This window comes from Arabidopsis lyrata (genome assembly GCF_000004255.2).
Source record: "Arabidopsis lyrata subsp. lyrata unplaced genomic scaffold ARALYscaffold_7, whole genome shotgun sequence".
Taxonomy (NCBI): domain Eukaryota; kingdom Viridiplantae; phylum Streptophyta; class Magnoliopsida; order Brassicales; family Brassicaceae; genus Arabidopsis; species Arabidopsis lyrata.
In genome coordinates, this window is record NW_003302549.1 from 20,106,875 (window position 1) to 20,119,120 (window position 12,246).

A 12,246-nucleotide genomic window follows, 5' to 3' on the forward strand; every position below is an offset into this window, starting at 1 on the left:
TGTAACAATGTTCGGGTTCTATATTTAGCTAAGAAAAAAACCCGTGGACCTATTTGTTCCCATGTAAGCACATCGGCTCCGGATTGGCTTTCTCTAAAAGAAAGTCTCTGTCCGATTACTTAATAAAATGGTGTTTGACGGAAAAAAAAAAAAAAAAAAAAGAAGCGCAGCCATCTGATTGTTGTCTACTTTCTCAAACCAAGTAAACCTATTGATTCAGGTAATAATTTTCAAGAATTTCTCTTTTGTTTTTTTTGGTCATCATTCATTGAAATTAAAAAGTAACCAAAGAATGTACGTTGCTCTTAAGTACATCTACGACCGGTTTTGACCATTCCTAATTAGCTAATAAAGAAGGAATCAGTTGAGGACGATTTTGTGAGCTGAGATTGAGAATCCCAAAAAGCTGACTCCTCCATAGCTTTATCAATCAGAACATTCTCATACACAAGCTCATTCCTGTGTTTCCAAATTCCCCAAATAATCCAAGTACAGGTTTGATTTACGTTCGGTTCAATAAGATTTGGGAAATTTTGGAGTGAATTAAAATCAAACCGAATATATTTAATCTAATTTGCGGTTAAGTCCGGTTATTTAATCAGTCTCGGAATAATAACCGCACGCATAAATCTTCAACCCTTAAACCCATTTTCCAGAAGATTCCGAGGACGATGGCAATGGAAGAATCCGATTCCGGAGAAACTGCAACGGCGAAATTTTCGAATCTTACGTTGAAAGCTAGGGCTATTCTTGCGACACCAAGCAACGAAGAATTAGCGATGATCGTCGAACAACTCTATATGCCTGAAGAATCCGACGAATACAAATCAGCTCGAGCTCTGTTCAATTTCTGCGTCTCTGGTTTCCCAAATTGCTTAACCCTAAAGCTGCTCATGGTGTATCGATTTTCTTCCGACGAGGTTTTCCGATTACGATCGATCTTTCTTATTTCTGAAACTCTCAAAGCTCAGCGATTCGAACTCTCTCTCGTTGCTCTTCATGAAATCAAACCACTTCTGATTTCTTGCTTGACGATGGAAAACGCTAAAAAGTCTGACTCAAAGATTGTGAGAATCATCGTTTCTTTAGGGCTTGATTGGTTCTCCCGCTAGCACCCTCCTAGCGGTTACTAGCGGTCGGTTGCGGTTATTAGCGGTTGATACCAATCATAGAAACCGCTCCGTACCGCTTCGAACCGTTCGAAATCGCTGAATTTCAAAAGCTCCTTCCCGCAAGCGTTTGCGGTTGCGGGCGGTAGCGGTTGGATTTTTTTTTTTTTTTTTTTTTTTTAAAAAATCCAAACGTTTACTTATAATTATTATAATATATATTAATCATATATAAATTTTTTATCTTTGTATCACGTTCTCATCAGAAACCCTAATAATATTCTAAAACTCTATTTCTCTCAATGTCTTCCATCCAAACTGATGAAAATCAATAACCAAACGTAAGCATCATATATCCTTTTATTCATTCATCACCTCATATATAACTTTTTGAATATTTTTTCATGACATCGTTTTTTTTCTTTTCATTACGTATTGCTTTGCTTTTTGATTGAATATATGTTTCGATTTGTTTTCTCGAATAGAAACTCACTTGCTTTTTGATTGAATTCAACGTTATTTACAATTTGTCCCATTACTTGATGTTAAACCAGATGCATAAAGTACTATCTTGTTACAGAATTTATTTATTTTTGAATAATTATTTAGTTCTTTATTTATGGTTTTCATTATTAAGCATGTTCAATTTTTCTAATATTATCATAATAATATATTGGTGTTTTTATTTATTTTTTTGTAATATTTTTTATTTATTTTGGTCATTTTTTTATTTAACTGCTACCGGACCCGCTGGTTTACCAGTCATAAAACTCCCGCAAACGTACCCATTTTCAAACGCTAAACCAGTCGTTCAAAACGCTTGATAACGCTTGAAGCCGCAACTGCCTGCTTCCGCAAACTCCCGCAACCGCAACCGCAACCGCTGCGTTTAAACCAGTCAGGCCCTTAGTAGCTGATAAAGTTGGCGTCTGGGAAGAGATGAGTGATTGTATACTCTCACTTGCTATCAATGATCCGATTAGGGCTTTTAATGTCTTTATCCAATTGCCATCGTCACTTTACGGAGAATTCGTGTACCGATTTTTGCAGAGTTTTCTTGATGAAGTTTACAAGGTTTTGCTTCATCCTGAAGAAGATGGAGTTGAAGATTGGATCTTGGCTTTAAAATCTGCTGTTAAAATGGGGATTTTGCTTATGGATTCGGAGATGAGATTTGATTTGACAAGAGACATTCTTCACATTGTTTGGAAATCTGCTCATGACATTGTGTGGCATGGAATTGAAGAAGAGTTTCTGCTAAAAGGACTTAAATCTCTTGAGATTTTCTTGGCGGAAGACGCGTACCAGTTTAAGTGGAATAGTGATCAATGCATGTTTGTGGCAGAGTTTGCGTTCAGGATTTCAGAGATCGGAACAGAGGCTAAGGAAGTTGCTTGGAAGATCTATCGAATGGTTACAAAACTTGACAAGTATGTGCACAATCCAGCTTTCGAACTCAGCAGCCCTTCTGACGATGAGGATGAATATCTTGGAGTAGATTCTCACTGGGATTTGGAAGACATTTTGGATGCTTTATCTCCAGTGGAAATCATGAGAGAGGTTTCATTAAGTAAGCTTGATAATAGGTCGAGGGAGATAGCAATCATGAGACTCCATGAGTTATTTTGTGATCACACTGCTGGGAAAGAGGAAATAAGTGTTTCAGAGATTAGAGAAATCCAGCCGTTGCTCATCTCTTGCCTTGAAGAAGTAGGAGTTCCCGAGAGCACGATCAAGATTCTCGGTCAGGTGGTCTTCCATGTTTTACAAGAGTTGTCTAGCTACCAAGAGGACAACTGGTTTGGTCTATGGGACTACATTGCAACAGAATGCAAAACAGTGTTCAGGAAGACGGTTTTTATCTTCCAGTGCTTAACAATGCGGCTTGATGATAAAGAGTTTGTGATTCATGCCATTAATAATCTTCTTCCAGAGATTCACAGAAACCTAAACCCACCAAGAGACTTGTCGGAAGATAACAATTGTTGGGTCTTAGCGTTTGCGGGTGCGTTCTGTGCAGCAATTCACTTGATAGAGATCTCAAGTCACGCTCAATACTTGAAGGAGATTGCATATAAGATGATAGATTCAGTGAGAGAAATTGTGGAAAGAGGAATGGAACTTGAGCTAGTGAGGAGAGCTTTCATAAATATGGAAAGCATTGTGGAGAAACAATATGACTGTTACACTACTAATGACTACAGATTCGTTAAGGGTTTGGTTTGGAGACTCTATGCAATCAAAGGCATGAGCAAGGAAACTAAGTCTGTGTTGTGGAGGATCAATGTGACTCTGGAAAAGGTGCAGGAGGTAAAAGAGCTCCCAAAGAGTGAGCTTGATTGGCTGAACCAACCCGAGACTTTAGGAAATTGAGTTTTTTTAATAGTTTGGTTTGTGTACGAGAAGCAACTTATTTACCTAATTCTCATATCTACTGTTTACTCATAGTGTTTCTTGTTGAGCAAGGCACTGTATTAGGTGGAGTGATGTCTACTGTTTTTGTAAATAGCCCTTATGATTGGACCAAAAAAAGAAGAGCTGCGTTTTATATCATCATGGAATTTAGTTTGATTGGCTGAACCAACCCGAGACATTAGGCAATTGAGTTTTTTCATAGTTTGGTTTGTGTAATTGTGTAGGAGAAGAATCCTATGTACATAATTCTCTTATCTACTGTTTTACTCATAGTGTTTCTTGTTGAGCAAGGCACTGTATTAGGTGGAGTGATATCTACTGCCTGATTGGACCAAAAAAAGAAGAACTGCGTCTTATATCATCATGGTATTAGTTTCTGGATTAGATCTGCTTGTACAAGCATCCAGAGTCTGAATTTACACTATTTTTCTCAATCGAAAGTTACCGAAAATTCTTTGAATTTACACTATTCTTTGAATCGGTTCAGATTTCGGTTTAACAAGTTTTCGCCGAACGCCCATGACCAGTGAAGACCCTCAAGCTTCTCATTTTCTCACTAGGAATTGTCTCTCTTCTTTGCCAAGAAACAGTAAAGCATTAAACCCTTTGATTATATTCAAAGTCCAAACTAAGCCTAATTCTCCTTGAGCCCAGCAGCTGCAATCCGTGACCCGCTTTGATTGTTTTGATTTTTTTGGAGTTTATTAAAGTCAAACCGAATGATTCATACGGTTAATTCCGGTTTGTCTTCAGCTTCCTAACAAAACGCACAACTTTAACGAATCTTCCAGAAGATCCGAAATTTTCTCGGGAAAATTTTTCCGGAGGAATCGCAATGGCCGAGTCTTCGAATCTCCAGTTGATAGCGAGAGAGATACTTGTGAGTGCAAGCTATGAAGAACTAGCGATGATCGTCGATAATCTCTTTAAGCGTCAAGACTCTCATCAATATAAAACATCTCGAGCTCTGTACGATTTCTGCGTCTCTTCTAACACAGGTTGCTTAACCCTAAAGCTTCTTAAGCTCTATCAATCTTCTTCCAATGGCGTTCTCAGATTCCGATCAATCTATCAACTCTCCGAAACTCTCACCGATTTGAGAAATCGCAAACTCTCTCTCGACTCTCTTTATGAAATCAAAGGGGTTTTGATTTCATGCTTGACAATGGAAGAAACCAAAGAATCTGACTTCATGATCCTTAGAAAAATCGTGTCTTGTGTAGCTTACAATGTTGTGGTGTTGCATAAAGACAAATGGGACGAGCTTGGTGATTGTATCTTATCGCTAGTGAATAGCAAAGAACCTGTTAAGGCTTTTCATGTGTTCATTGATTTGCCACCGGTCTACAAGAGTTTCATCGACAAGTTCTTGCACAAACTTTTAGAGGAAGCTAGTAATGTCTTTCTTGATCCTTATAGAGTTGAAGATTGGAGCTTGGCTTTACAAGTTTTTGTTAAGATGTGGATTCAGCTTGTGGATACAGGGATGATGTTGGTGTTATTAGAGGCGTTAATGGGGATTCGGGTTTCCTCTGTTGTGAATTCAGTAAAGAAGCTAGTGGAGAAGGAAAAAGAAGACTTTTTGGTACGAGGGCTTGAAGATTTCGAGAGGTTCTTCTCACGAGAGATGAATCTGTATAAGTACACTAAGGATCAATGCCATTTTGTGTTGGATTTAATGATCAAGATCGAAGGATTCGGGACACATTTGACTAAGGATATTGTGAGAAAGATCAAAATGTTGGTTACAGAACCGGACAATCATGCCATCAAACCACAGGATGATGATCTTCAGAATCGTAGGGAAGAGTTTGAACGTGGCTGGTATGATCATTTGAAGAGTTTATCTTCACTGGAAGTGTTAAAGATCTTTGCTTCCACTGATCTTGAAGAAAGGTCCAGAGAGATGGCAATCAGACGACTCAATTGTTTACTATCTGATAACACTACAGAGAAGGTGGAAATAGACATTGCAGAGATGAGAGAACTCCAACCATTGATTATCTCTTGCTTAAAGGAAGAAGGAATCTCTTTCAGTATGTTCAAAGTCCTAGGTGAGGTGGTGAACCATGTTGCTTATGAGATGTTGGTCTGTCAAGAGGAGACATGGTACGATCTACGCGATTATATAGCATCGAGTAGAACAGAGTTTCAGAGAGCGGTTAATATCTTCCAATGCTTATCAATGAAGTTTGATGATAAAAAGTTTTTGTATCCTGTGATGGATAACCTTTACCAAGAGATAATCGAAAGGCTAGCCCCACCAGGAGAGGTGTTGGTAGACAACAGTTGCTGGGTTTTTGCGTTTACGGGTGCTTTCTGTGCAGCAATTCACTTGATAGAGGACCCAGGTTACGCTAACGCCGTTAGTGAGATTGCATATAAGATGATAGATTCTGTGAAAGAGATTGTGGAAAGAGGAATGGAAGTTGGGCTTGTGAGGAGAGCTTTCAGAGATGTTGAAATCATTGTGAAGGAACAACTGGAATGGTACAGTACAAGCGAATACAAATTCGTTAAGGGTTTGCTTTGGAAACTCTATGCAATCAAAGGCATGAAATGGGAAAGTAAGATTGTGTTGTGGAGAATTAACGTGATTATCGATAGAGACGTGGAAGAAGAGGAGAAAGAGCGGCCAGAGAACGACCTTCATTGGCTGAACCTTGCTGCTGCTGATGAGGAGGTTAAATAGAAAACTAGTTTCTTTGGTGTGTAGTCTGAAATTGTGCAGAACCTTTTTTGATGAAATTGTGCAGAGTCTAGTTTTTTGGTGTATAGGTTGCATTGGAGAAGAAAATAGTAAAGAAAGAGATATATAGAGTTAGTTGATGAAACACTTGTATATTTGATGCTAAAAAAAATTCGTAGCATCAACATCTAAATATCAGAGCATCAACATCAGAACAAGCTCAGCTTTAAATGTAGTATCTGTTCTTATCAGTTTAAGTTAGTATAGTCTATTTTCTTGACTCTACAGATGAAATTACTAAAACGTAAATGGGAAAAAGTGCAGGAGGTAAAAGTGCTCCCAAAGTGAGCTTGATTGGCTGAACCAACTAGAGACTTTAGGCAATTGAGGTTTTTTTGTCATACAAGTTTGGTTTGTGTAGGAGAAGAAGCTTTATGTACCGAATTCTCTTATCTACTGTTTTCTTGTTGAGCAAGGTACTGTACTAATAGGTTGAGTGATGTCTACTGTTTTTGTAAATAGCCCTTAGGATAAAGTAAACAAAAGACAGATCAAATTCTTCAGATCATGGAATATTAGTTTCTCGATGAGATCGACCGTAAAACTTCTATAAATTAATAATGTTGGGATTATAATATTTTATTAATTTATAGTGATATTAATTTATCGGTAAATTAATATTATTAATTTATGAAAAGTTTTGTTTTAATTGTTAAAACCTTTTTTTTAAATATGAGTTAAAACAATGTGATCTAAATAAATTAATGTTTTGGATGTTATAAATATAGTTTTAGACTTAAACATTTAGTATTTCGTACATAAAACAATCTATACGATACACATAAATTCAAAATTATAAATAGTGACATCTGTTTTTGTATTTGAAAAATCTATACGACTATTAAAACAAAAGCTATGCATATTCAAATTTGAAAACTTACAAAAAAATTTTGGCTAATTTTATGAAATCACTAAAAATATTATATATATAATATATAAATTTACATGATTATTAATTTATGATATTGTTGGGACCATATTTTTAAATAGAGATTTCAAAAATTATTATCTTATGATCTTATCGATTTTGGTTAATTTTTTACACTACTCTGATTCGGGACCAACAAAATTTATTTTTTATCGTGTTTATTAATTTATCGAGTATTAATTTATATAGGTTTTACCATTAATTTGCTTGTACAAGCATCTAAAGTCTCAATTTACATTGTATTTCGAAATCGAAAGTTACCAAAATTTGAATTTACACTGTATTTCTAATTGAAAGTTTCCAAGTTTGAGTTTGGATTTGTAGACTATTATAAAATTTAAAATGTATAAATATTTTATCAAAGAAACCAAAAAAATAATTAGAATAAAATGTTGAGGTTCCTGTTTGGATTACGTTCGGTTTAGGGGGAGTTGGAAATTTGTTTGGGAGTCAACTTTAAACCGAGGTTATATCAAATTTGGTAGAGACAGAGTAAGGTTGATTTATGCTCGGTTCAGATTTAGACTTAATCATAATCATACCGAGTAATTTCAGCTAATCTGCGGTTAAGTCCGGTTTCGTAATAATAAAACTCTTATAACCAGCTCCGGTTTAATCCCATCTTCCAGAAAATAGATTCTCAGACGAAAAACCGAAATTTTCTCGGAAAAAATCCGAGTCCAGAGAAATCGCAATGGAGGATTCTTCGAATCTTCCGTCGAAAGCGAGAGAGATTCTTGTGAATCCAAGCTACGAAGAAATAGCGATGATTGTGAATCAACTCTTCATGCGTCAAGACTCTGTACAATATGAAACATCGCGTATTTTGTACAACTTCTGGGTCTCTCATAACCCAAGTTGCTTAACCCTAAAGCTTCTTAAGCTCTATCAATCTTCTTCCAATGGCGTTCTCAGATTCCGATCAATCTATCAACTCTCCGAAACCCTCACCGAGTTCAAGTTCAAACCCTCTCTCGACTCTCTTTATGAAATCAAACCTCTTTTGATCTCATTCTTGACAAATCAAGAAACCAAAGAATCTGACATCAAGATCCTCAGAAGAATCGTGTCTTGTGTAGCTTACAATGTTGTGGACTTGCATAAAGACAAATGGGACGAGCTCAGTGATTGTATCTTAACGTTAGCTAATAGTGAACCTCTTAAAGCTTTTCATGTCTTCATTGATTTGCCACGAGTCTACAAGGAATTTATCGATAAGTTCTTGGAGACGATTTTGCAGAGAGCTGAGAATGTCTTGCTTAGTCCAGTTAGAGTCCAAGATTGGAGCTTGGCATTTCAAACTTTTGTTAAAATGTGGATTCAGCTTGTGGATACAGGTATGAACTTCAAGAAGATAAGAGCGTTAATGGCGGCTCGGCTTTTGTCTGTTGTGAAATCAGTAATTGAGTTGGTGAATGAGGAAGAGGAAGAGTTTTTGGTACAAGGGCTTGAAGATTTCGAGAGGTTCTTCTCACGAGACATGAATTTGTATCATTACACTAAGGATCAATACCATTTTGTGTTGGCTTCTATGATTGAGATCGAAAGAGTAGTCAGAGGAACAGAGACCAAGGAGATTGTGAGGAAGATCAAAATGTTGGTTACAGAACCGGAGAATCCTGCAATCAAACCACAGGATGGTCTTAAGTATCGTAGAGACGAGTTTGAGAGTAGCTGGTATGATTATTTGAAGAGTTTATCTTCACTTGAAGTGTTAAAGATCTTTGCTTCCACTGATCTTGAAGATAGGTCTAGAGAGATTGCAATCAGACGGCTCAATGTGTTACTATCTAATCACTTCTCAAAGAAGGCGCCAATAGTCATTTCAGAGTTCAGAAAACTCCAGCCATTGCTTATCTCTTGCCTTAAGGAAGAAGGCATCTCTGACAGTGTGTTCAAAGTTCTAGGTCAGGTGGTGAACCACGTTGCGAATGAAATGTTTGTCTACCAATATGAGTCATGGGATGATCTTCGTGACTACTTTGCATTGCAAAGCGAAACAGAGTTTCGGAGAGCGGTTTTTGTCTTCCAGTGCTTAACAATACCTCTTATTGATGATGATTTTTTGAATCCTGTGATAAAGAATCTTTGTCCAGTGATAACTACAATGCTAGACCCACCAACAGAGTTGTTGGTAGATAACAGTTGCTGGGTCTTGGCGTTTACGAGTGCCTTCTGTGCGGTTATTCACATGATAGAGGACCCAGGTTATGCTGAATCTCCTAAGGAGATTGCATATAAGATGATAGAGTCAGTGAGAAAGCTTGTGGAAAGAGAAATGGAAGTTGGACTTGTAAGGAGAGCTTTCAGAGATGTGGAAGCTATTGTCAAGAAACAACTGGAATGGTACAGTACAAACGAATACAAATTCGTTAAGGGTCTGCTTTGGAGACTTTATGCAGTTAAAGGCATAAAATGGGAAAGTAAGATTGTGTTGTGGAGAATCAACGTGATTGTCGAGAGAGGAGTGAAAAAAGTGGAGAAAGAGCTGCCAAAGGAGGATGAGTTTGATTGGCTTAACCTACGTGATGATGATGATGATGATGATAATGATGATGATGATGATGGTGATGATGAAGAGTAAGATTGTATAGTTTTTGGTGTATAGTTTTAGTTGAGGAGGTTGAATAGAAAACTAGTTTTTTGGTGTATAGTCTGAAATTGTGCATAGTCTAGTTTTTTTTGGTGTATAGTAGTTTGCAATGGAGAAGAATATTGTAAAGGAAGAGAAATATAGTTATTGAAACACTTCAAAATCAAAGCTTCCCATTTTCTTTCAATCAAACACTTTTCACTTAAAACAAAGTGGTAGCATTAAACACCAAATATAAATCTACAGAAAAGTAGAAAGAGAGTCAAAAGAAAGAAACTGATGTGAAGGGAATCAAATGAATTGGATCTTGCATTTGGAAGAAGCTGCAGCAAGGAGCTTCATTAGTTTCATTTGTGAAGAACTTATCTTGTTCATCCACTTGAAGTCTTGAACCTTAACTTTAACCTCTCCAAGACACTTCAAATTCTCTATGAAATGTTTCATTTGTTTCACTTCTCTACAACTTTCTCTTCCTCCATACCCATATATCTTTAGCACCTTCAATCTGAACCTCATAGAGAGAGAGAGATAGAATCCGTACCCCATCTGTTTGGTTTTGCATATATGTAATTACAGTTCTGGTAATGCTATATAACAGGATCTACCAGGAGCACTCGATGATGCAGCTGTGACAGAGGCCTTGGAGTTGCACAAGATAAAGAACCGTCAATTGGCAATTTTCAAAACTTGTGCTGTGAAAGGCCAAGGACTTTTCGACTGGTAAGCGCATGAGAAATAATCCTAGAAAGTTTTTGTTCAGCAAAACTCTCATATATGCATGCTTCTTCTCCTTCAGGTTGAGTAACACCTTGAAATCAGGGAGTGGCTAACATCATCTCTCACCACAAAGCACAAGTGTGTAATCATATTCCCTAGTGTTGCATTCTTGGTCCAGAGAGTTGATAGCTTATCGATTATAGACAATATCCACTTAATTACCGACCCATTATAGTCGATATTAACCCATAAGGATTTACTAAAATACCACCTCATTTCCCAACTAATGTTGTTCTCATCTTATATGTTCCACACTACCTCATTTTTTAGTAGACAAAATGTTTTATTTTTCACATCGATGAACTCGCTGGGATGTATGAAAAAACAAGTAATTATTCGGTCACACACGTACTATGAGAAGCTAAAGTGATCATATTCATTAGGTATTTTTGAGGTGAGTCATCTATCATTAGATTAATCTAAAAGTTTAAGAGCAGCAACAGAGTCAAAATTATGATAGACATTTTAATTTCGTCCGATTGCAGAATGTGTAATCCGGATGCTGAACATGAATCAACCTATGAATCCAAACGAGGAATGTTACAAAGCCTTGACCTACGACGATTTCTATGAGAAGATCATCGCTCCTCTGATTCAAGTGAAGGATCTTCGTAAACAAGGCGTAACTAACCTGCTTGTTTGCAAATATAACAACCATTACACCTGCCATCGTCAGAGATGGTAATCTTCTTACCGCAGAATAAGACCATCAAAGGTACCTCCTGTTTCTTCAGATTTGGTTTGGTCTCCAAGTCATCGTCTAGGCTTTCTTGCCTAAGGTAGTCTTCGTACCTGGAATATCAAAAACCCTTGTCATCTCTCCATGTATACCAAAACCTTCTTTTGATAACAAAAATCAAAAGGTAAATAGTTAAATCCCTTACCAAAGCTTCTCTCCATGTATACCAAAAACTTCTTTTGACATGCAGACTGCAAGGTTGTACCTAATTAACAAAAATATCAGCGTTAATCTTCTGTAATGACATCAAAACTATACCAATAAGTTAGAGACACAAATCTCCACATGGAAAGTCAATTTACTTGGGTCGGAGTCGCATAGAGCTATCTCAGCTACGTCAAGAAAAATAAATTGACCCATTAATGCTTTACTTGTACACTTCTTCTGTGAGTGTGCCTTGGAGAAAGACATGATTGACATCAAGTTATCAAAGTGACCAAGAATGAATTTTTGCGTGACCAAGAACAAGTCTTGTTGAGGTAGACTTGATTACTGAACTAAAAGCTCTTAATAGTCAAGGTCATATTCTTGATGAAATGCCTCACCAATAAGGCGAGCTTTGTACTTGTCGAGATCACCAGTTGGAAAGAGTTTCATCTTGAACACCCATTTACACGAGATGACACGAAAATTTTGTTTACAGGAAAATTCCTGAAAAAACCTCGACTTATTTAATTAATATATTCGCCAAAAAATACATAAACTTTGTTATTGCCATAAAAAATACTCAAACTAATTTAACTTGGAAATAAAAAATATTGTATTTTTTTCAGATTTCCCCAACCAAATCGTCAAATGCTGTTAATTTTATTTACATAAATTTCTTAAATTTTTTTGACTTATTATAGAAATCCTCTAAAACCTTCCGTTCTTTAGTAATATCAACTAAAATCATGTTATTAATGGGTAAGTTTTTTCTAAATTGCTAATGCTTTT

General features: G+C 36.7%; 3 protein-coding genes across 3 annotated transcripts; all 3 read left to right on the plus strand.

Annotated features, from left to right (window-relative positions):
• Positions 1–538: 538 nt before the first annotated feature.
• LOC9304585 lies at positions 539–3,845 on the plus strand. Its single transcript, XM_021019852.1, has 3 exons — positions 539–1,089; positions 2,020–3,483; positions 3,716–3,845. Exons 1-2 carry the CDS (start codon positions 672–674, stop codon positions 3,480–3,482), a joined length of 1,881 nt encoding a protein of 626 aa, XP_020875511.1. The 5' UTR covers positions 539–671; the 3' UTR covers position 3,483; positions 3,716–3,845.
• Positions 3,846–4,063: 218 nt separating this feature from the next.
• LOC110226917 lies at positions 4,064–6,431 on the plus strand. The gene has a single exon (XM_021019853.1). The coding sequence runs from the start codon at positions 4,360–4,362 to the stop codon at positions 6,214–6,216; it is 1,857 nt and encodes a 618-aa protein (XP_020875512.1). The 5' UTR covers positions 4,064–4,359; the 3' UTR covers positions 6,217–6,431.
• Positions 6,432–7,583: 1,152 nt separating this feature from the next.
• Positions 7,584–9,923, plus strand: LOC9304586. The gene has a single exon (XM_021019851.1). It carries the CDS (start codon positions 7,896–7,898, stop codon positions 9,783–9,785), a length of 1,890 nt encoding a protein of 629 aa, XP_020875510.1. The 5' UTR covers positions 7,584–7,895; the 3' UTR covers positions 9,786–9,923.
• The last annotated feature ends 2,323 nt before the right edge of the window (positions 9,924–12,246 follow it).